The sequence below is a fragment of the Anabrus simplex genome, chromosome 7 (genome assembly GCF_040414725.1).
Source record: "Anabrus simplex isolate iqAnaSimp1 chromosome 7, ASM4041472v1, whole genome shotgun sequence".
Lineage (NCBI taxonomy): Eukaryota > Metazoa > Arthropoda > Insecta > Orthoptera > Tettigoniidae > Anabrus > Anabrus simplex.
In genome coordinates this window covers 285,698,714-285,723,763 of record NC_090271.1, presented here as the reverse complement: position 1 = coordinate 285,723,763, position 25,050 = coordinate 285,698,714, and the positions used below count along the sequence as shown (strand labels likewise).

General features: G+C 39.3%; 2 protein-coding genes across 4 annotated transcripts in view; one reads left to right on the top strand and one right to left on the bottom strand.

Moving 5' to 3' along the window:
* Positions 1-20,836, bottom strand: part of Ctf4 (Chromosome transmission fidelity 4) — a 175,681-nt gene extending 154,845 nt beyond the window's left edge. Inside the window, exons 1-4 of one of the 2 annotated variants that reach the window (XM_067151705.2) lie at positions 20,766-20,836; positions 16,709-16,820; positions 9,389-9,540; positions 9,198-9,306 (exon numbers count right to left, since the gene is read on the bottom strand). In XM_067151705.2, the coding sequence (XP_067007806.2) occupies positions 9,198-9,306; positions 9,389-9,480 (201 nt within the window). In that variant the 5' untranslated portion in view covers positions 9,481-9,540; positions 16,709-16,820; positions 20,766-20,836. Of the gene's footprint in view, positions 1-9,197; positions 9,307-9,388; positions 9,541-16,708; positions 16,821-20,531 lie in introns of both variants that reach the window. The other variant, XM_067151703.2, reaches the window with a different exon arrangement.
* Positions 20,837-21,163: 327 nt separating this feature from the next.
* Positions 21,164-25,050, top strand: part of Tmem63 (transmembrane protein 63) — a 264,066-nt gene continuing 260,179 nt past the window's right edge. For both annotated transcript variants that reach the window (XM_067151701.2, XM_067151702.2), the window contains exon 1: positions 21,164-21,302. The gene's annotated coding sequence lies outside the window, so the exon portion shown is untranslated. The remainder of the gene's footprint in view (positions 21,303-25,050) is intronic.

Genomic DNA, 25,050 nt, shown 5'->3' with positions numbered 1-25,050 from the left:
TACCAATGGACCGGCATGCTTGGCCAATGTATACCTTACCGCAAGTACAGGGAATTTCGTATACCGCACGATGTAAAAGTGGGGACAATCTATCCTTCGTTTTACCCAGGCTGTGAGCAATTTTAGTGACGGAGCCAACTTGGCAACATTCCAATTTCTTATTCCTCGTGCTATAAAGGAAAATTTGCCCTAATTTGTCCTCTTAAATTCCAACTTTATATGATCTTTTCTACTTTTAAAACCTCCACTCAAGCTCATTCGCCTACTAATGTCATTCCACGCTCTCTCTCCACTGACAACTCGGAACATACTGCTTAATACCAATGTAGTTGGTCCGTTATTGGACACTATAAATTTTCCAGCTAACTCATTCCTGGTAGCGAGCGTTTTGCTCCAGTGCGCTAAGTTGGGCTCCTCAGTTGGTAAATAGCACACCTACCAAGATGCATGGCTAGTGCATACTGTATAGGCCACTGAATAAACTACTTAGAGGCACCAGCAGTGCCAATGAACTATGAGAGACTTTGTCTCATTTTCAAAAATTGATGCCTGCCTGGCCATCAGATAATATATAGATGTTGATTCCCATAAGAAACCTGAAATACTTGTCCCGAATGAGTAATTTTATAATAGCAACGTTCCTTGTCCGTGATTGGACATTATAAATTTTCCAGCTAACTCTTTTCTGGTTGCCAGCTTTTTGCCCCAGATTCAATCTACATCATCTGATGGCCAGGCAGGCATCAACTTTTGAAAATGAGACAAAGTCTTTCATAGTTCATTGGCACTGCTGGTGCCTCTAAGTAGTTTATTCAGTGGCCTCAATAGTATGCACTAGCCATGCATCTTGGTAGGTGTGCTATTTACCAACTGAGGAGCCCAACTTAGCACACTGGGGTGAAACACTGGCACCAAGCAATAAGTTAGCTGGAAAATTTATAATGTCCAATAACGGACCTACTATATTGATATTACAAATTTACCCCTTCGCGATAAATATTTAACGTTCCCTATGGGAATCAACATATTGCTTAACTTTTTCCGGTCTAACTGCGAGCATAGCTCGCAGCGGCCGAAATTACGTTCAGGACGCGCTGCAGGCATAGTAAGGTTTGACAATTCGCTAAAAATCGAGAACGAGCTATGCACGCATTGTGGTGGTCACATCGTGTTTCTTCGTGTATTAGTTACGAGAGTACTTAAGCAGATGGCAGTATTATATGTCAAAGTCAGAGAATTTACGATATTTTTGAACTGCATGCATCAGTAGATGTTGTCACTCAGTGAGCTCTAAGACATGGTTTCTCGCGGCGAACATGTGATATTTTATGATATAAGTTTATGCGCAAATGAACATATTATTGGCATATGAATTCGAAACAACTTCTAGCATTTCATTATGATTGGTGATCGTTTTACGGCCTAGCGCATGTTTCCGCGTATTTCATATTTGCGTGAATACGTAAGATTGTCTATATATTCGTAAAGTTGTCTGTTTAGAAGACTTATTTTCTCTTTCTCAGAAGTATTTTGTGGTAAATGGAACAATAATTTTACATTACGTAAGAGCTCCCATTTTCGTTATTGTAATTATTACTATTATTCTTATTGAAAAATTGTTTTATATCGTACTCATTATTGTTGTAGTTTTGTAACTGCAATGCACATTTCATATTAGCGAAATAGGGTAAATATAACTGTATTTCAGAAAACTGTACTTGCTTAGTTATCTGTCAGACTTTTCTTCCATTCGCAAAACATGGTATAATAAACAATTTTAAAATCTCAAGTGATAGTTGACATGATACAAAGAGCGCTATTGAAAATTATATTCTCAAACAAACACAAAGAAAAAAGAATCATGCCAATATCTACTACAGGTACAGAGATATAATGTTTTAAAGATCCTTTAAAAAGTCCAGTCCAGAACGTTTGTTAGGGATATTAAGGCCCAGACTGGAATGGGTTAATCAAGCAGCTCATCTCCTTACTCCCAAGTCTTCCCAACCCAAAGTTTGCAACATTTCCTTAACACTACTCCATTATCAGAAATCATTTCCATCTTTAAATTAATGACAACCTGGGAGTATTGTATGGAACTGGAAAGGTCCAAAGAAAATCAGCATGATTTGTTCTGGACGATTTAAGAAAAACACTAGCTTTATGACAATGTTTGCAAACTTTGGGCTGGGAAGACTTGGGAAGTAAGGAGATGATCAGCTTCAACAAGCAGTATGTTTTGAGCTGTCAGTGCAGAGATGGCATGGAATGACATTAGTGGGCAATGAACAGAGTTTTAAAAAAAGTACAAAAGATCATATTATGAAGATAAATTTGGAATTCAAGAGGACAAATTGGGGCAAATATTTATTTATAAAAGGAGGAATTAGTTACTGGCACAACTTACCAAGGGAGATATTAAAAAAATTTCCAAGTTAGTTTGAATCATTTGAGAGAAGACCAAGTAAACAATTGATCAGTAATCTAGCACCTGGGCAACAGCTTTAAAAGAAGATAAGAGATGACTGATTAAGAACATTTGCTAGTTGCTAGTTGCTTAACGTTGCACCGACACAGATAGGTCTTATGGCAACGATGGGACAGGAAAGGGTTAGGAGTGGGAAGGAAGCAACCGTGGCCTTCATTAAGGTACAGCCCCAGCATTTGCCTGGTGTGAAAATGGGAAACCACGGAAAACCATTTTCAGGGCTGCCGACAGTGGGGTGCGAACCTACTATCTCCCGAATACTGGATACTGGCCGCACTTAAGCGACTGCAGCTATCGAGCTCGGTAGCTTTCTTTTACTGTAAGCACATTGTGAAACCAATTTGTAGAACCCACATTTTTTTTTCTATTTACTTTACGTCGCACCGACACAGATAGGTCTTATGGCGACGATGGGACGGAAAGGCCTAGGAATGGGAAGGAAGCGGCCATAGCCTTAATTAAGGTACCCAGCATTTGCCTGGTGTGAAAATAGGAAACCACGGAAAACCATCTTCAGGGCTGCCCACAGTGGGATTCGAACCCACTATCTCCCGGATGCGAGCTGACAGCTGCATCCACCTAACCGCAGGGCCAATTCGCCCAGTCGCAATACTCTTAACATTCTCCTATGTAGCTTTCAACTTCTTAGCTGTGTTCTGTTTCAGAATCCATGTCTGTACACAACAGAACGCAGTCTAATACTATTTCTATGCAGGTCTTCGATTTCCATACCAGCAGCACAGGTGCAGTAATCCACCAGCCAAGGTTCTCATATTTGCTTACTTGTTGGGCTGAATGCTGTTTAACCCTTAAATGCACAGCATTGCGTACAGTGAAACCTCGATTCTCCGTTTTTCGAGGGACCATGAAAATAAAACGTACAACACGGGAAAACGGAAAATCCGGGAATGAATGAAAACCATCAACAATTCGGCTAAACATCACAAAAATGAAATATTTATAATTATAATCTTACAAAAACTCCTAAACCAAACCAAACTACAGCCCCAGTGGAACTTTGCCTGCCAAGCGACCGCTGCTCAGCTCGAAGGCCTGCAGATTACGAGGTGCGCATGGTCAGTGCCACAAATCCTCTCGGCCGATATTCCCGGCTCTGTAGATCGGGGTCGTCATCTCACCATTAGATAGCTCCACAATTAAAGGTAATCACGTAGGCTGAGTGGAACCAGACTTATATCCAGGTATAATTGCCTGACCTGGTCGCAATCGAACCCGGGCCCTCTGGATGAGAGGCGGGCATGTTAGACCGCGAAACCGCATTAATTACAGGTACGCGAGTTTTACAGGGGAATCTTCGTCAGTTTCCCGTGAAAACTTCTTTCAGTTCAGCAACTTGGATTAGGCTAGCCAAACTCTTCGAAAAATCTAATAACGCCAAGCCAAACGACAATCGACCACAAGTAGTTTTTAATTCTCTCATCTAATAAAATAAAGCACATTAGATACAAAAGCACCCAAAATGATGGCGAAATCCGTTCATTTCTTAATCTTTTATTGTAATTTGGTCTCCGGCAACGAGCTAGAAAGAGGACTATAGAGTGGCTATTGGACCACCATATTTGAATCTACTCAAAAGCCACGTCCGCCATATTTTAAGCGATCAAATCGAGTGGGCTTGTGATGAAGCAAGTACAGAGGCTGCGGGAATAAATACCGTTTCATAGTTTTCTTTATTAGGGAAGCACTCAAAGATGCGCAATGTCTGTTTAAAAGGACATTAAAAATACAAGATACAGGCTACGTACTTACATATTGTATAAAGAAAGAAAATTAGCGCATTTCCAGTAGTCCAAATTACAAAACAAATCACAAGACATTGCCAAAAATTTAGACCCACTTACAGGGAATGAAAATATAGAACAGAAAACCTTGAGCAAAGTAATATAACAGCATCGAGAAATAATTCATATAACTTTCATAATAATAATAATAATAATAATAATAATAATAATAATAATAATAAATCCTAGTATCTTTCCATTTACCTGGAATTGGAATTTTGTATGGATTTAGCCTAATTTTACGACCGGATGCCCTTCCTCACGACGCCAACCCTAGGTGGAGTGATGTATTTAATATTGCGTGTTTCTGTAGTGGTTTGCAGTATGTTCTGTTGTGTGTAGATGAAGAAGGTTATCCAGTCCCGGATCCAGAGTAATTAATTGTCGACTACCCGGTTAAAATCCTCAACCCGGTCGAATCCGGTGCCCCCTGAACCACAGGCCAGCACGCTGATCATTAAGCCAAGGAGCCGACACTAAACAACTTGGCAGGTTCGATCCTGGCTCAGTACGATAGTATTTGAAGGTGCTCATATCCCTCAGAACTCCTGCGGGACAACATTCCGGCACCTGGCTTATCCGAAAAAGTAGTTAATAGGACATAAAACTAATAATAATTTACGAAAAATAAGTATTCTAGAGCCGTGGGGTACAAGGTTTGAAGTGAACAATGGTGTAATAAAGTATCCCTTAATAATAATAATAATAATAATAATAATAATAATAATAATAATGTATGTATGTTTAGTCCTCAGTCCGAAGGCTGGTTGAATCCTCAACAGTTCCGCCATCAGCTGTCATAGATAGCCTAGGCATCACTGAAGAGGCGTACTAGGGAAATGAGGAGTGAGGTAGTTTCCCGTTGCTTTCCTCACCGAGCCAGAAGTTGCTATTACACATCAGTCTGCCAAGCCCACTGAAATAATAATAATAATAATAATAATAATAATTTGTAGGATAAACAATTTGAAATAATTGTTGAAAAAGAGAACAGTTCTTCTTGTGATAATGATCTTAAATCACATAAGTTAACTTTCCTGAATAATTTACTTCGATTATCTTTGGAAGAAGATTATGGTAACGCCGATTTTTATTTGCCTTATGTAGCACCCACTCAGACATGCCTTATAGCTACGATGGGATAGGAAAATACTAGGACTGCGAAGGAAGTGTCAGTGGCATTAAGGCACAGCAGCCCCCGTATTTGCCTGATGTGAAAATGGGAACCACGGAAAACCGGCTATCAGTGCTGTCGGCAGTGGAATTAGAACTCGCTATATCCCGAATGCAAGCTAAGAGCTATATACCGCGAAGCACGTAGCCAACTCGCTCAGTAGTAGTGGTGATGTAGGACTGAAAGTCCTCATCGTTAGCAGAGGGGATGGGGTGACTAGGAAATTCTAAATATTGTAGGTGTGGCGTTGGACAGCAGGCGTCTTGTAACACCGTTGTTCACTTTCTATTTATTTTCAAAATGCTGGGGGGAAATGTGCTCTGTAGGATACAATGTAATAATAAATAGTGGTCTTGGTTTTTCGTCCTACCGACTACTTAGTACGGTTTTCGGAGAAGCTGAAGTGCCGGAGTGTTTCCCCGGCGGAGTTCCCTTACGGGCCGGTAAATCTACTGACACAAAGGTGACCTATCTGAGCACCTTCAAATACCAAATATGGCAACTTGGGCTCAGAAAGCTAGCGCTCTACCGTCTGAGCCATTTAGTCAGGCAGGATAATTTTTATCGTGTTTGGCTGCCAGTTCCTACAAGAAAATAAAAGTAGGCCTAATGTACACGTGCTGGATTGTGCTACACAGGCAACGTAATTCTGCTAATTGCCCAAAACTGTGTACTTTAGTAAAAAAAAAAAAAAAAAATCTTGTCTGAAATATGATATTTATTCTTCGCGTTTTCTCTACAATTTATGCAATTGCATGCCACACACGTAGAGAGCATAATTTCTTCGATCTAATCTGTTAAAAGTATCGCACCGTATGCGGAAGAAATTATATGAATGGCGCTTAAACTATGTAGTCGCTATTTCGTCTTGGCACCACCCAGAGCGCTGTAGCAGCCATGTTAGCCACTCTATAGTCCTCTTTCTAGCTCGTTGGTCTCCGGTATACTGTTCGTAGCCAGTTTCCGGAAATCTCGTACCGCGCAAATTAGGCCTACATCGAATTTTAAAGGTTATGTTGAACTCGAAAACATGGTTTCGAATGTAAGTATCGATTCTTAAAAGTTCTCGAATGCATTATATTCAATTCTGCGCGTCACAAATCCAATCAAATTGGAAAGATAAAAGAAATGTAAAATACTTCAGAAATTACGGTTATTCGTGACCTTGAGGTCATCTGGAAAGCGCGCTCGCTGCACATGTCAGTACGAGTTTGAAATGATACCAACCATTTAACATGTAACGTGCGCAAATAAAACGACTGCAGTTTTTGGTATTTTAACACGAAAACGTAACATTCCCAGTCTTACATCAGGACCTAAACAGTAATAGGCAATCCCAAGACCTCCCATGGCTTTCTTTTCTTTTTTTTTAATGTAGGGTGCAACATCTGTTTTGGTCTCGCTAACATATCATGTACGATAATATCAAAAGGTACTGAATTTGTGTTAAGAAGGAGCAGTTTCGATTCCTGCCTGAAAGCCCAGTTATTCTGCAGTGCCCTGAGCAAAGTGCCGAAAACCTCTTCGGCAGTACGATCGAAAAAATGTAAAAATATAAACATCTAACCCTGGACATAATATGGACGTTTTATAAGTGCGAACATTTGACGAAACTCGTTCCGTCTTCAAACAGAGCTGTCGAAATGCGCCGTGTCTCCTTGCAATTGTTGTGGGCACCCTCTGCTTTATGATTTTCCGAGATTCTCTAAACAATACCACACGAATGCGATGCTAAGATCGTCCCTTATGCAAGCTCACCGCCGATCGCTTTTCAGTACCGGTACAGTACTTGCTTTATCGCAGTGACGGGGCGTTAACGCCAAGATCCATAAATATGCCATAGCCGTCCTTTCGTGAGATACAGTTTATTAAAAAACGATTGATCGAGGATTTAGCGTTGATGGGACTGGAATTTCTGGACGGTTGATCCGGGAAATCGTTTCTTCGAGGAACGGATAATGCGGGACTTTTACAACGTGATTTAATTACGATGCTCGCGGGACCACGTAATTTGAACGCATATTCCGGGAAAACGTATTTTCCGGGAACGGATAATCGAGGTTCCACTGTATATGCAAAGGAGAATTTACTTGCTTGTTATGTCAACTTTACAATTTTTCAAGTGTGCATTTACTTCCACCTTACAGACAAACTCGCTAGGGGTCACTAATGTATTAAAACATGAACAATCTTTTATTTTATCATTTTTCTTACTAATCAGCTGGAGTGAAGTGTAAACTTTAAACAGCTCAGGTAAAACAAATAAAAAAGTGAAAATGACCAAGATGTTAGGCCCATTTAAACAACAAGCATCATCATCAAAATAAATAAAATGTTGTTAAACTCAGAGAATTCGTGATTAAGGATATCCCTAAGACTCAAGTGTAGCAGTAGCTACAGTAATCGTACAGCTTTATAGTAATTGGCACGTAAGGAAATACCCCAGAAAGTAAATATCGCCGCCAGATGCTCTTCTTTTCTCTTTTTTGTAATGGCTGATCACTGCTGCCAACCTGCCTGGTTACATATTAAAATCACCAGACATAACCATAACAAACTAACCTCAATGTAAACACAGATAATGAATGTTTCCCTACCCTAGTAAATGATAAAAAATAAGATGAAATAAATCAAGATATTCATAATTAAGTCGATTTCCATGCTCAGTGAGGAATTAAGGAAATAAACACACTTTCTCACTCAAATTATCTGTATTTTGATATACAGTAGGCGTACCGTACTATAATCATATTCTTGAAAAGAGGGGCGTGTTAAACGATGCAATTTATTTAATAAATCTTTGCAGTATGATTTTCGAAAGTTCCAGACATCCAATGACTTCCCTTTCTTTTGCGCAAACATTTCCTTCTCTCTTCAATACCGGTAACCAGTAAGGAGAGAGATTATTGGGCATATTTTCAGCCTGCAGGCTGGTTATATCTTCAAGCTGATCTGGAAACATATAGGAATACTAATGTGCCAAGCTCCGTGAACGGAAATTAGGTCAGCTTTCAAGTTCACTGCGGATTTGAAAATAATAATGTTATAAGTTCTACTGCCAAAATTTCGTCCCGCAAGAGTTATTTCATGTACCGGTAGATCTAGACATGAGACTGGCGTATTTGAGCACTTTAATCATTTCACACAAACAATGTTATTAAATGCATTATCCGAACATGCCACAATTCTACTTACCTGGTATTAGCCAAATAGATTTACAATCCCACAGAAAAAGAAAATATGCTTTAAATATTCTCGCAAATGTATCACTAGTGACTTTAACGGCGATGCGGTGGCAACACGCAATTCACGCTAGAACAGTGATTGAACGTTGCCAACGTGCCAGATTAACGGTTAATGTAAGACGTCGTATCGGCAAGTAGGGTCCCTAAACTGTATGGTTACCGACACTGAAAAAGACCCAACAGTAAGAAAAGTAACTATAAATCAATACCTTAATATTACAGGGGAGAAGCGGTAAGGTTGCACCCTTAGGGTACGTCCTTACACGGAGAGGACTATATATATAGTGGTACTTAAAACATTAAAACTTCTTAATATTTTGACTGAGCCAAACAAATAAAAATTATTAAATTAAACAAATCAATTTGTAAATATTTTTCTGATTATAATGTATTACTTTTGGAATGAAAAATCATCATACTTAAAAAAGAAATAATAAATTGCTCATTTAAGGGTTAAGTTTTAATGTACAAATGAACAAAGAACGTACCAGGTACTTGGTTTTGGGATCGAGGGCCAATCCCAAGATCGGTGCTGTATGACCTGACAAAAGATAGGACTTCGATGTTTCTGGTTCTGTGACCGTGATGTTCATATCACTGAAAGAAAAAGACTTTGGTGTAATGAGGACAGCATTGTTCACTGTTTACCAAGTCAACCATACAATATCAGCACACTTACCATGATCCAGAAACAACCACTTTACCGGAACTGTTGGTTGTTATGTGTGTCACAGGAGCTGTAAAGCGACTCACAATGCCATCGCGGTCCATTTCTGGGAAGATGTATGCCTGAACATTATTACTGTCCGTTGCCACAAACAGACGTTTACCCTGCAACACAAAGCAAAGAGGGAATAATTTTATAGCATCAGTAGCCATGTTGGTAAAAAACCCAGTAGGTGATAAACCCAAGTTGACTTTTTGATCTTTTCCGAGTTGTTATTCACTGCTACTCCTGATAATAATGTGAATGAAAGACCACCATATTTAAAAGAAACAAATTGCACATTTAATGGTTAGTTTTAATGTACAATTTTAAACATAAACATTTCCTATTCATCATTACGAACTGCCTCAATGTAACTGAGAAATATAATTAATTTTCCTATTTAGGGTGTTTTGGTCATCCACTTGACTCCTGTTGGGTACTTCACGCTTAAACAGTGCTGTTATTTAAGATAGTGTCTCCAAGAAATCTAAAGATATCCCACGTTATGACCACTGTCTCATGCCAAGTAAACTATATGAGCTTATCAATGGGAGATACTGAAGTTAATATGAAAGTTTCTTAAATTTCACTATTCACCCTTTTGCCCCACTATGATGCTCCTTCCTTAAAAAAAAAAAAAAAAAAAAAAAAAAAAAAAAATAAAAATCCTACATTAGCCCTGTTAAATAATGAATCATTCCACTCCACTTTCAGAAAGAAGAGATTGGTGTAACACAGCAATTAACAACCATAAAACAAATTCTATACCATAAGAGAACTGCAGTGTGAAACATTTCCTGCTATGAGTCAGATAACACAATCCTCGAGGAAGTCTTACTTACATTAATGCAGCTGCCTTGATGCCTGCCTGATACATGGGTGAGGTAGTAAAGTTTTAAAGGGCAGGGAAAAAAACTTGCTGTTCTAATAAGTCGACACGTTAAAGTCTGTGTTGAGTCCACAACCTTAGAAACTGTCCATTAAGCAGGAAGATGGCAGAGCAACCAGAATGCAAAAATTGATTCTGACCTACTTTGATAGAGACATGCAATCTGGTAGCCATGGCCATCCCCAAACAAGGTTGCAGCTTTACACAAGTCTTAGTACTGGATACTAGTCATGGTACCTCCAGTTCTCTTTTTTTTTTTTTTTTTGCAAGTTGCTTTACTTTGCACTGACTCAGATAGGTCTTATGGCGACGATGGGACAGGAAAGGGCTAGGAGTGGGAAGGAAGCGGCCGTGGCCTTAATTAAGGTACAGCCACAGTCTAATATACACAGTTGCGAAGCTCGGCTTATTTTTTCCATCCATGCGACTGCAGCGCTCCACGTGGCCAGCAAGCTGCCGGTCTTCTGGGATGTGTAAGTTGTATACGTCTTGCGAGGTAAGCGTGAGGTAATTACATTATAGATGATCGGTTTTCTATTAAATTGACATGGTATGCACGAAAGGAGGTGTGTGTGGCTCAATAAATTGCTCAGTTACAAGAAGACACCAGAGCTATCATTCTTTAGGCTTTCTAAAGATCCTGTACATTAAAGCCTTAATTACTGTTTACATTTTCGGATAAGAGAACAATATTGTGGAGATTCAGAAATTTAACTTCAGATAAGTAAGCATTTCGTTCATCACTGATTCAGGAATGTAACTCATAGTGAAATCCATCCAATTATATGAACTTAAATAACGTTTCAACACAACCGTAACCTCTAACACGTAGCGGTGTTTTGATTTTCAATGTGTAGAAAATTGCTGTAGTGGTTAGTGTGATTAGCTACCACCACCCGGAGGCCCGGGTTTGATTCCCAGCTCTACCACGAAATTTGAAAAAGTGGTTCGAGGGCTGGAACGGTCCACTCATCCTCGGGAGGTTAACTGAGTAGAAGGGAGTTCGATTCCCACCTCAGCCACCTTCGAAGTCGTTTTCCGTGGTTTCCCACTTGTCCAGGCAAATGCCGGGATGGTACGTAAGTTAAGGCCACGGTCGCTTCCTTCCATCTCGCTTGTCTAGCCCTTCCAATCTTTCCATCCCCCACAAAGCCCCTCTTCAGCATAGCTGATGAGGCCGCCTGGGCAAGCTACTGGCTCTCCTCCCCAGTTGTATCCCCCAAACCAAAGTCTCACGCTCCAGGCCACTGCCCTAGAGGCGGTACAGGTGGGATCCCTCACTCAGTTCGAAGGAAAAACCAACCCTGTAGGGTAAATGGATTAAAAAAAGAAGAAAGACAAGAAAATTGCTTGTAAATAGTAGGGGGGATGATTTATTGAAGAAAAATGTGAACTATTTGTACAATAACATCACGTTATGTTCCAATCATTTTGGAGATAGCTAGTTTATGTCAGCAGAGAAGAAGTAATTAGTATGGAAACTCCGCAGATTTCTTCGAACCGAAAGTTATTGATAACAGATGATTAGCTCGTCTCAAAGGAGCACAACACACAGTCATACGTTGCACCGACTCAGATAGGTCTTTTGGCAACAGTGGGATAGGAAAGGGCTTGGAGCGAGAAGGAAGAAACCATGGCCTTAATTAAGGTACAGACTGTTTTAACAATGGGAAACCACAGAAAACCATCTTCAGGGCTGGCGACAGTGGAGTTCGAACCCACTCTCCGAAATGTAAGCTGATAAGCCGCCCAGCTATTTGCACGTTTGTCAGAGGAGCCGAGAGAACGTAGGCTGTATGCTCACTAACTTCGATGTAGTATACTATTAATTCCTTAATGTTAATACCTGATTTCCCACATTAATGCTCTGAAGGTACTAAGTCATTAGTGTTGAAATTATTTGTGAAACTAAGATTAGATTACCTTGTGATATTTTGCAATGAATGTTTTCAGTGTCACAAAACAAAAAAGCTCAAAATCCAGCCATTTAGGTTCCTGAGATGTTTGAATATTATTTGAATTGTTTTTTTAGTTCATTACTATTTTTATGATTTATGTGAAATTACCAAATTCAGTTCAATAATAGGATTTTCAAAATGTCTAAGACCTTAACTACAGTGGTATGATCAGCTGTTCCTTCGAAAATAAACTATTGTTGTTTTCCTTTGGTATTATTACCTCGCTCTAGTCTAGTGTGACAGATGTTGATTTCTGAAATATTTGTCCTGAATGAGTAAATTTATAATACCAATATAAATGGTCCGTCATTGGACATTATAAATTTTCCAGCTAACTCATTCTTGGTTGCCAGCGTTTCGCCCTCGTGTGCTAGGGTGGGCTCATCAGTTGGTACCTAGCACATCTACCAATACGCTGGCTAGTGTATACCGTGGAGGCCACTGCGTAGGCTAACTGGAGCCACCGGCAGTGCCAATGCACTAAGAGACTTTGTCTCATTATCAAAAATTGATGGCTGCTTGGCCATAGTGGGTACTAAGCGCAGGCAACGCAGACCCACGGTGCCGCTCATATAATGGTACTAATCACAGGCAACGCCCAGACACGTGGTGTTGCTCACAAGGGTACGTCTCACGGGTACTGGAAACCAACAGTGACACACTCTCTGCTGCTATTAATCACAAACCTATTTCGTACCCAATATAGTGGTACTACTCGCAAGTACAGGCAACCCATTGCGTTCCCCACATGATGGTACTAATCAAAAGTAGTTTCATGGTTCTAATTCAATCATCCCTTGGTTGCCCCTTTTAGTTGTCTCTTACGACAGGCAGGAGATACCGTGTGTGTATTCTTCGTATGCGTCCCCCACCCACAGGGGGTGGACAAAGGTAAAAAAGAAGAAAAAAGTAGTCATCCGTCACTTCGAAAACTGAAGTAACGGACAAAGAAAAACAAGGGCCACAAAGGGCGTGAAAATGAAAGACTCCCTAAGCCTCGAATGCTCTAATACCGTAGGGGTCGGAAAAGAACAAAGTTGAGCAAGGGAGGTTTGACAGGATAGATGAAAGTGAGGAGCCTGTTACAAGTAAGTGGAAGCAATGCCAGGACTCACCTAAGGGCCCCGTGGTCGCCAAACCCACACTCCCAAGTTGAGAGCCCCTTGGGCCCCTTTTAGTCACCTCTTACGACAGGTAGAGGATACCGCGGATGTATTCTACATGTGAGTCCCCCACCCGCAGGGGTTAGTGTGTTTGGTCCACGAGAGGTTTTTATTTCCCTCAAGCCCGACGGCAAGCTGGTTAGGACTCCCCTGTCCGCCACCCGAGACGAGCCACGTGGGAGTATCACCTCTCCCCCTGCTACGCCAGCATAGTAGGTTCGTGGAGGAAACTATGTATAAGATGCTCTGCGTACCCGTAACAACTTACGGAGCAGAAACTTGGACAATGACAAAGAAGGATGAGAGTCAAATACAGCCAGCCGAAATGAAGTTCCTGAGGAGTATGATACAGAAGAATTCATGAGACAAAATAAGGAATGAGAAAATCCGGGAAGAAATTGGAGTTGAAAAAATGAATGATAGAATAGAGAAGAACCGACTAAGATGGTCTGGGCACATAAAGCGAATGAGTGATGAAAGAATGCAAAAAAAAGGGCAATGGAAATGCAAGGAAGGAGAAACCAGGGACGACCACGATTGAGATGGAAGGACACACTCCAATGCAGTATTAGAGGAAGAAACGTGGACTGGGACACAGTGCTGTGTTGGAGGAGGAGTGGTGGAAAGACCAAAGAAAGTGGAGAGGAACCATATTTGCCCCTACCCGGCTACAGCTGGATAATAGGAAATGATGATGATGATAAGGGTATAAAGGATAGGGCATGTAAGTCTCTGCTAAGACCCCAACTAGAGTATGGTTCCAGTGTATGGGACCCTCACCAGATTCAAGAACTGGAAAATATCCAAAGAAATGCAGCGCGATTTGTTCTGCGTGATTTTCGACAAAAGAGTAGCGTTACAAAAATGTCACAAAGTTTGGGCTGGAAAGACCTGGGAGAAAGAAGACGAGCTGTCAGTGGAGAGATGGCGTGGAATGACATTAGTAGACGAATAAGTTTGAGTAGTTTTTAAAAGTAGGAAAGATCAAAATATGAAGATCAAGTTGGAATTCAAGAGGACACATTGGGACAAATATTTGTTTATAGGAAGGGGAGTTAGGGATTGGAATATTTTACCAAGTGAGATGTTCAATAAATTTCCAATTTCTTTGCAATAATTTAAGAAAAGGCTAGGAAAACAACAGGTAGGGAATATGCCAGCTAGGCAACTGCCCTAAATGCACATCAGTAGTGATTGATTGATAATCTTGTCCCATTTCCTGGATATTATTTCTCACCACATCCATATATCTAATGCTTGTTTGTCAATATGTCAGCTGGATTTCGTACATTTTCCTTAGTATTTTACCAAGATCCATCCTTCACATGTGGACACATTACTTCAGTCTATGTAGAGTCATTTCATCCTGCAGTCTGTCAGGTTAACGTATCCACAAAGATGCACACGAGATGCTGTCAGTTTGTACAATTATTTTATTTACATTTATTGACAAATTAAACACACATACAGTGTAACCTTGATCACGGCTGTTGCAAAAAAAACACTGATCACCAAGCCGCCATTTTGACAAAAGCCAATCGCTGCACATGCAGATTACAACCTTGGAACACAAATAAAACAGTTGACTGCTTAAAAGCATGTCCATACGTTGTCACAAGCATAACCTTGCTACAAAATAACTCTCTTCCAACAACTCACTTAACAGTAATTTCCAAATAATAACTAACTTCACCGTCAAGATCATCACTTTATAAAGGTATCCTGGCCAGGTTTCAAAAAGATACATTAGAGGCAATACCTTCTCGAAAACTCGAGAGTGCATAATACATAGGCATAGTGTACGGAATATTCTCAATCATTCTCGCCTACCTATTGCTATTCTGGAAGTTACAGTGTGTTTCACAGTTATGGATTACAAATTATACATACAGGTAGGCCCTAGAATATTTTGTGAGGGTATTTCTAGCCGGGTACAGTCCTTATAAGGCAGACCCTCCGATGAGGGTGGGCGGCATCTGCCATGTGTAGGTAACTGCGTGTTATTGTGGTGGAGGATAGTGTTATGTATGAGTTGCAGGGATGCTGAGGACAGTACAAACACCCAGCCCCCGAGCCACTGGAAATAACCAATGAAGGTTAAAATCCCCGACCTGCCTGGGAATCGAACTCTGGAACTTCTGAACTGAAGGCCAGTACGCTGACCATTCAGCCAATGAGTCGGATATATATGCAGGTAGAATAGTATTAATATACAGGTATTTACATTAACTGAACTCATATTAATATTTATATACAGCACGTCTCATGGCATAACCTCACAAACAGCGCGATCATATCGTATGTACTATCTGCGCACCTTTTCTGGATAGATTTACACCCTAGTGCTGAATTGGTCGACCTCGGCAATCTTCGAGATTCGTACTGGCAACCTTTGAAACACAAACTATGAATCGCTTATGCATTGCTGTGCGACATCCGGCGTACACTTTACGTACTAGTACTTTTGTTATTTACACAGCAAAGCCAAACTATAGAATTCACTCTAGGAATAAGATCTGCATCGAGAAATGTTATATAATGTTATATAATGTGTGTGTGTGACACAGTTGTTGGCTTAAGATAACAAAGGTTTAGCAAAATTCATATCAATCCATCATATTATCGATTCAATTCAGATTTAATTTCCATTCAGTTGGCAGTACTACCGGAACGGGAATTGCTTCGTACTTACTCCTCAAACCCGTACACAAATCTATTGATAAAAAGTGCGCAGATAATACATATGATGTAATAATAATAATACTAATACTTTCATGACATAACCTCACACACAGTATGATCATTTGACTGTGTAAATAATAATAATACTAATAATAAATGGACCGGTCTAGAAAGCCAAGAATAACGGCCGAGAGGAATCGTCGTGCTGACCACACGACACCTCGTAATCTGCAGGCCTTCGGGCTGAGCAGCGGTCGCTTGGTAGGCCAAGGCCCTTCAAGGGCTGTAGTGCCATGGGGTTTGGTTTGGAATAATAAATGGATGTACATCACTTCATAGCCATACATACAAGTAATAATAATAATAATAATAATAATAATAATAATAATAATAATAATAATAATAATAATTCGAGCTCAATATCTGCATTAGTTAACCATGAGTGAGAGAATATTGTTTCCAAGTTATATCTGTTTTTGCACTTGCGTCCAGGTTTAGAAAGAAAATCTCCAATATTTCTTGTTATTCAAGGAATCTCCGTATTGTATAAATCACAATGATACTAAAAGTTATTTAAATATTGCATAACTGATTTTACCTTATGGCAAACTGCAAAAGCTTTCTCTCCCACACAGTGTGAAGTGGGATCATCATCCTCCAAGCCAAACCACAGCCGAACATCTCCATCCCCTCCACAGGTTAAAATGTATCTGAAAAGAAGATGGACATATTTTTAGTAAGAAATGAACGAAAACCTTTAGGCAGAATTTTTGTCCAAGAGAGTTAAGTCTGCCATAAATTAACCATTCAACGGTTATACCATGCTTTACAACAAGAAATAGTAGGATCGGGAGGTCAATCAATCATTACTGATCTGCATTTAGGCCAGTCATCCAGGTGGTAGATTCATATCTGTTGTTTTGCTAGCTTTTTCTTAAATGATAGCAAAGAAATTGGAAATTTATTGAACATCTCCCTTGGTGAGTTATTCCAATCCCTAATTCCCCTCCCTATAAACGAATATTTACCCCAACATGTCCTCTTGAATTCCGACTTTACCTTCATACTGTGATCTTTCCTACTTTCAAAGTCACCACTCAAACTTATTTGTCTACTGATGTCATTCCATGCCATCTCTCCACTGACAGCTTGGAACATACCACTTAAAGTCAAAGAAATATTAATGTTTATTAAATTCCACCTATTCAATATATAAAGAGTAATCTTAATTAAGAATTAAAACTTATTAAATTATACGGACATGTTTCGCCCCTTTTTAAAGGGCATCTTCAGCCTTAATCTCGAACCTGAAAGATAATAAATCAGGATCCTGACTGCTCTTAATTGTAGTTTTTTAAGAAAAATTACAAATTATAAATGTGAGGATGATATATGAAATGGCGTATGGCTTTTAGTGCCGAGAGTGTCCGAGGAGTTTGGCTCGCCAGATGCAGGTATTATGATTTGACTCCCTTAGGCTACCTGCTCATTGTGATGAGGATGAAATGATGAAGAATACGACACATACACCCAGCCCCCATGCCAGCAAAATTAACCAATTAAGGTTAAAATCCCTGACTGTGCCGGGAATTGAATCCGGGACCCCTGCGACCAAAGGTCAGCACGCTAACCATTTAGCCATGGAGCCGGACAATGTGAGGATGATGATGTAGGTCCTTGTCTACAAATATGGTAACAAGTTGCATATTAGTAGTTCTGATTATATTAGACATGTTTGCGAAATTTATAACTGGTTTGACAGAAGGCAGTTCGGGTTTAGGAAAGGTTATTCCACTGAAGCTCAACTTGTAGGATTCCAGCAAGATAGCAGATATCCTGGATTCAGAAGGTCAATTGGACTGTATCGCAATTGACCTATCTAAGGCATTTGATAGGCTAGATCATGGGATACGACTGGCAAAAATTGGTACAATTTGAATTTGACAAAAGAGTGATTGAATGGGTGGCTAAGTTTCTAGAAAATAGAACTCAGAGAATTAGAGAAGGCGAAGCATTATCTGTTATCTCTGATATGGTAATAGCTTCTGTGGGGGTATTGTGAACATTCTTTCATGTAGCTATACTTAAGGGCGAAGGAATAATAGTGTGAGAACTTTGCTTACTCTGTGGACTGTGCCACCTATATACTCTTAGGATGTAAATAAAAGAAGTGTAGCCTGTGTTTATGCCGACTCTTAATAAATAATAAGTATTATCGGCACACTTTTTCTGGATAGATTTGTGTACGGGGGTGAAGAGTAAGGAGGGAGCTCTCCCAGTTCCGGTAGTGCTGCCAACTGAATGAAAATTAAATCTGAATTGAATCGAGAATATGATCAATCGATACGGTTTCTAAACTGTTCTTATCTTAAGCCAACAACTGTGACACACACACACACACACACACACACACACACACACACACACACACACACACACACACACACACACACACACACACACACACACACACACACACACACACACACACACACACACACATTATATAACATTTCTCGACGCGAATCTTCATCCTAGCATGAATTCTATAGTTTGGCTTTGCTGTATAAACAACAACAGTACGTAAAGTGTACGCCAGATGTCGCACAGCGATGCATAAGCGATTCATAGTTAGTGTTTCAAAGGTTGCCAATACGAATCTCTAAGATTGCCGAGGTCGACCAATTCAGCACTAGGGAGTAAATCTATCCCGAAAAAGTGTGCCGATAATATAAATACCTAATAGATCTCAAAAACCCTTACACTTCTATGTCACAAAATGAACTGCAGACAACTCACAATCAACTGGAAGATTGGGCAAAAAGAAATGGAATGTATATTTAATTTATTAATGCGCACAATTTGTGCAGAATAAGATTAGTATGGACATGATATAGGCTTTTGGGCTAACGCCGTGTCATCAGAAGAAAATCTCGACTGTCCTCGAGAAAGGCTTCTAAAACAATACAGCCTATTTCTCTGCAAAACTTAAAGAATTTCACCTTATTTTCTTGACACGGCATAAGCCCAAAAGCCTGTATCATGTCTATAAGTATGGGCTGCGAAAGCATCAATGGCAACATGATTACTATGCATTTCAGTTCATGCAGTACCCGGTAGTCTATGATAGGTTTTCCTCAATTTATACACTTAAAAACGTGGTAATGTTTGCAAATTCTGTCACACAGTTTGAATAGTAATACAGTAATGATTTTATTGGCTTTATGTCCCACTAACTACTTTTACGGCTTTCAGAGACGCCAAGGTGCTGGAATTTAGTCCTGAAGAAGTTCTTTTACATGCCAGTAAATCTACAGACACAAGGCTGACATATATGAGCACCTTCAAATACCACAGGACTGAGCCAGGATCAAACCTGCCAAGTTGCGGTCAAAAGGCCAGTGCTTCAACCGTCTGAGTCTATCAGCCCGACTCACACAGTTCGCAGACACAAGTTGAGTTTGGATCATGGTATGATTTTGTCTTGCACATTTTTGTTGCAATTAGTTAATTCATTAATGAACTGTATATGAACGAGGGAAAGACCATGTCGCCGACCTTTAGAAGAGGAGGGAAACAAGCTGTATTCCATTGTAAGACTGGACCAATATCTACAGTGACATTTCAAATATCTGGGTGTGACATTTTGAACAGCTGGCAGTATAGGCCTATAGCCTATACCTTGCACATTAAAAACACAGTCAGTGCAGCAATAAAAGCAATCAACGACATGCAGCATTTCGGCAGATATCTCTTGTAACAGCCATAAAACTATTCCAAGTAAAGATATTGCCTGTCATGATATATGGACTGCAAAACACATGGGAATATCTCATAGAAGGGCACTTAAAAGAACTGGAGAAAGTCAAAGCAACATTATTCAAGAAGGTCATGTGCCTGTCTAAGTTCACACCATCCTGTCTAACATACATATTGGCCAGAGAACAGTATTATGTACGAGTAGAAGAACTACAGCTTACAATATGCTTCTGCCCGCAACAACTGTATACAAGACTGTTCTGCATGATTTAATGAAGAAAAAAAAAAAAAAAAAAGAGAAGAAATCTGGACTTGTTTCCATGCCACCAATGTTATGATTTTTCAGGACTGGATGCAAAGTATGAGCTGCGTCATGTGATGACCATATTTGCAGCCTTACATGGATTCCACAATCTGATGTGATGATTCAAAATTTCACCAACCAGGTTTAGATTGTGTCTGCAAATTCTATGGGGCGGTGTGTCGAAGATAACATGTAATATATTATAAAGAAAGGTATTGTTCCCTGACAAGGTTCTGCATCACATAGTGATGGTGATAAGAGTTCTATTCTTATGTTTATACAGGGCCACTGGTTGTAATTCGTTCATTAAGGATACGGGAAATGAATGAATAAGTACATTACGACTATTTCAACTTACTTTCCATCATCAGTGTAACATACGTCCGTATGCCCTTCACAATGGGCATATCTCATCGGTCTTCTTCTCGCAGGCATATTATATCACTATTAATATAAATAGATATTCTCAAGCACTTATAAACGAATGGAATCTGGCAGTTATATGTATTGGTATAGCTATTGTAGTAAAAACGCGCACATTAGACTACAAGGCAGGAAAATAAAACAATGTACACGATAAAACAGTATTAACCTGGTCCTTGCTATCACCTGTCAAACACTTTTGCCTGATTTGGCGGGAGCAGCATTATACATAGATGATAGATGCAAACCTTTAAGACTGGGCACTTGTCTTCAATTGTTTTTTAAAACTTAGAAATTACTTTCTGTATTTCCTGCTAGAGTACGTTACTATAGCTGAATAGGTTTGAGAGGTGGTTTATTTTAAAACCAAGAACAACGAGTTTTGCGACTGATTAACACATATTTGATAATTTAACCTCATTATCTGATAATTCACACATATAGCATAAAACGTTTTAAATATTTAGGATTGCCAGGAGACTTCTTATTACTGGCCCCATGGAACCAACACATTTGTCCACGCAGGCTATCATCGCGAAATTCATTTTCTTGCGAAGTAGTTGGAACTTCAGAGTGGAAGGCAGCTTGCAGCTTGCTGTCATCTGCTAGTCAGCAAATACATCATCTAGTCATGCTGAGCTGTTAGGGTTGAAGGAGACCTGAAATGTCTATATTAAATATTAGTCTTACAGCTACTTAATTTTGTGTAAGTGTAACTAATTTGGTTGAAGTTTGATGGCTTAACCTTTTAATTCTTTCTAAAATGACGTTTGAATGGTGCTGTCAAATTTGTAGTTTTCTCGTAATTACTTTAAAAATTAAGTTTGACACGTACTGTGTATGTATAAAATTACTTTAATAGACTCTTGATTCATAGATTGTATGTTTTACCATAAGTGTTGTTTTGGAATGAGTAATCGCGTGACAGATTGCCTGTCACGTCATTCATAGGAAAGTTATTGGTGGTATTATTAGTTTTAAGAGGATTTATTAAGCTTTTATGAATATCAGTTTCTTTAAATATTTATATAGTTTTATATATTCTCTGTTATTTGTTTGACGACACTTGAGAGACTATCATCTTGAGGAAATTAAGGGAGAAACAACTCAACTGAGATACCAAACATTATCATATTTTTTGCAATGTGGATCGGGGCTATTGATGCGCTCTATCATTCATGTTAGTTTAGTATTTTTGTGTGTGTATTTTTAGTGTTGAAATTTAGAAAATTACATTTTCATGCATGTTCTTTACAGTCCCCTTAATATATTTCACTTTTAATATTTCATAATACAAGTTGTCATGCGTTTTTCATTACAATAGAGCGAGACAGCTGTCAGTGTTTTTAATTGAATGGGTATAGTAAATACAAACATAACGATGAAATGTTTGAACATTTTACTGCACTCGTTTACCTTCAGGTAAATGCAATAAGCTATTTAGATTAGATAACCTTTGATGAAGAAATTGATGCATTTCCATGCACTTGGTTGGTTTTCCCCAGTGTTTAGTCTTCTTCAAAAATTATATTTTTATAGATTCTGGACTCAAATAGTGGTATTGGAATAAATTGAGGTACTGTACCTGCAACAGCAGTGTTAAATTTATTGGAGCCAATTTCTGAACAGTATTGCCTTTTATAGTACTGATCTCATCAACTGGGCATTATAATAATGCAGCCAATGGTCATGGGATAGTTATATACATAAATACATGGAATAAATGTTCACATAGTTCTCTATGTTAGTCACTACAAAATTTGGTCAAGGACACCACTCTTTTTCCACATTCCTGGAGGCGATAGCGATTGCAACGATTCTTCCACAGCCGACACATACAATCCTCCTGCAGACTATGATGTTTTGTATTGTCACATATTCTGTGATGGAAGCCATGTACCGCAAATTGTCATGACATGTCGTAGCTCAACTGGGCATTATGTGAGTTAATAAAATTGAGCTGTGTTTGTTAGTGTAACATATAAATTTTGATAAATTATGCAGGAGTTTCTTGTGATTCAACTAATGTTGTAGTGTATTATGTGGATTTATCAGATTCTGACTGCTGGTATGCAACTAAAAATTTCAGCAGGGTGTGTGTGAAAGTACTGACGCAATAAGTATTGTATAATCAATAACATCTGTGAGACTGAAAGATGCAAATAGATAAGAAAATCTTATCTGTTAGAACAGAACACACTAATGCATTTAACAGATTATTTATACAGAAAAGCGCACAATGTGCAAGGGTATAAACTTAATCACTACAAAGTTTTGTCAGAGAACACGGTCTCTTCGGGCACTCCAGTGTGTGGTAACGACCAGTGAACTTCTCACACCATCGACATACACAGTCATGGTTCAGATCATGAAATCTTGGTGGAACACATGCCTTGTGATGGAAGTCGTGGACAGCTGCACGGGCACAGTATGTCTGAGGTCGAAGCAACTCTGCCACCAATTGACTGTTGTCATTGCACCCATTATATAAAAATCCTTCCAAATTTTTGTCTTCCTTAATTTCAATTCATGTAGGAGCTCTTGACATGCCTTTGTTGATTGTAGAGTCATTGTATGTCGCAAGTCCTCGATGAAGAAAGGTTCTCGGGTCAGTTCATACACAAGTCCAGAGGGTGTGTATTTAGATACGCATAGGGCTCTTTTAAGGAAAGTTGCTTTCACCCTTTCTATTTCTTTTAGTTTTCTTTTTCAGGAGGTCCAAATTGTTTCAATGCCGTAAGTGACAGTTGGAGTAACTTTAAGGCGGCAGTGTTTCAAGTCCGTTTTGATGGACAGTTGACTAAGGTGATCTATGTCGTATATTGCTATTATTGCAGCCAGGGTCCTTTCTTTTATGTGAGCTGTAAATGTGGTTCCAGTTGTCTGAAAAGTTATTCCGAGATACTTGAATGTATTGACAATCTTTAAAGGTGAACCTTCGTAGCTTATTATATCTAATGCCGCTTGTCTTCCTCCCCTTCTAAAAACCATGACTATTGTCTTCTGATCATTAATTTCTAAATTGTTTTCTTTTGACCAATTTGTCAGATTGGTGCTGCTTTTTGTGGTTCATCTCAATATGGCGATACAGTTACCATGTCATCCGCGTATAGATAAATTTTATTACAAGATATTAGAATCATTCCGTATTGACGGTTTTCACTTTACAATGGCGAAAAATGAGAGTATCCTCCTATTCAATACATCATATATTCCGTCATTAGACGGAGCAAACAAATTCAGACATGTTTCGGCTCGCTTGAGCCATCTTCAGTGAAAAAAATTACGGGGGTTGGAATAATTTACATAATATAAGTTGAAAAAATGCTAAAAAACATAATGAAAGAGCAAATGAAAAAACAAACAAAAGAGAGCCTAGACGGAAACAAAATTAGCACAAATATACAATATTTACATCAATATGCAGAGCAAAAAACAACTTATTGCAACAAAATTCAGTGAAACAGGTGTTAATTTGAAATAATAATTGATACTAAAAACTGCGTTAACCTAAGAAACAAGGGAATGAGAAAACAAATGATGCAGATGGAAATGAATAATAGTAGCACATGGTGAGGTTGTGGACCTCATAGTTTGCAAATTATTGGTTTAGTAAAAATGACAAAACAGTTTGAAATTGCTGTCAAAATCATCCTAGTGGAAACCCATCACATCAAATTGGTCAGGAGGAGAGCGGGAGCAAACATTTTTGAGAGAAACCAAGCCTGATATAACCTGCAGGCGAAAAGCCTGTGACAAGGAGGGGAAAAAAAAAAAAAACCACCATGAAATTTAAGGCTTTAGAAATAGCAGCATTCTCAATATCTTCTCAATGTAGCGATCCCTTTCTTCATTATTGTTTCCTAATGTTGGCTGGCGTTTTGCCTTATTATAGAGGGGTCGGAAGGGCCACGTATAAAAATTGAGAAGCTGTGTTAGGTAGAAGACAGATGCATAGTAAATTGTAGTAATCTAGTGGAAACCGTCAATGAAGTTCTAATCTGTAATGGAAAAAAATGAGGTTGTATGAGAAACATGGGTTGATAAGTAAAAAGTGTGGAATGGTTGTGAAGAAAGCTTAAACTTACGGTGTGCAGTAGGTGGTTGTCCTCTCTAATGGCCTGGCTTTCTCAAAGTAACGGTCTCGTTCGCGTGATCGAGTCTATTGTTGGTTCGGCTGTATTTGCTAGGATGGAAGGAGCGGAGGGGGAAGGGGAGGTGCAGGGCTGGTTTGAGGAAGGGAGGGGTGGTGAGTTTGAGAGATGGAGGTGGGTTTGTTTGGCAAAATATAAGGAATGAATGTTTCAAGAGGATGTTAGTTTACTCGCTGACTTCTAAAGCTCGAATGGCGTGGCCTTCTCAAAGTGATGGTCTCGGTCGCGTGATCGAGTCTATTGTTGGTTTGGCTGTGTTTGTTAGGTTGGAAGGAGTGGAGGGGGAGGGTTGGTGTGAGG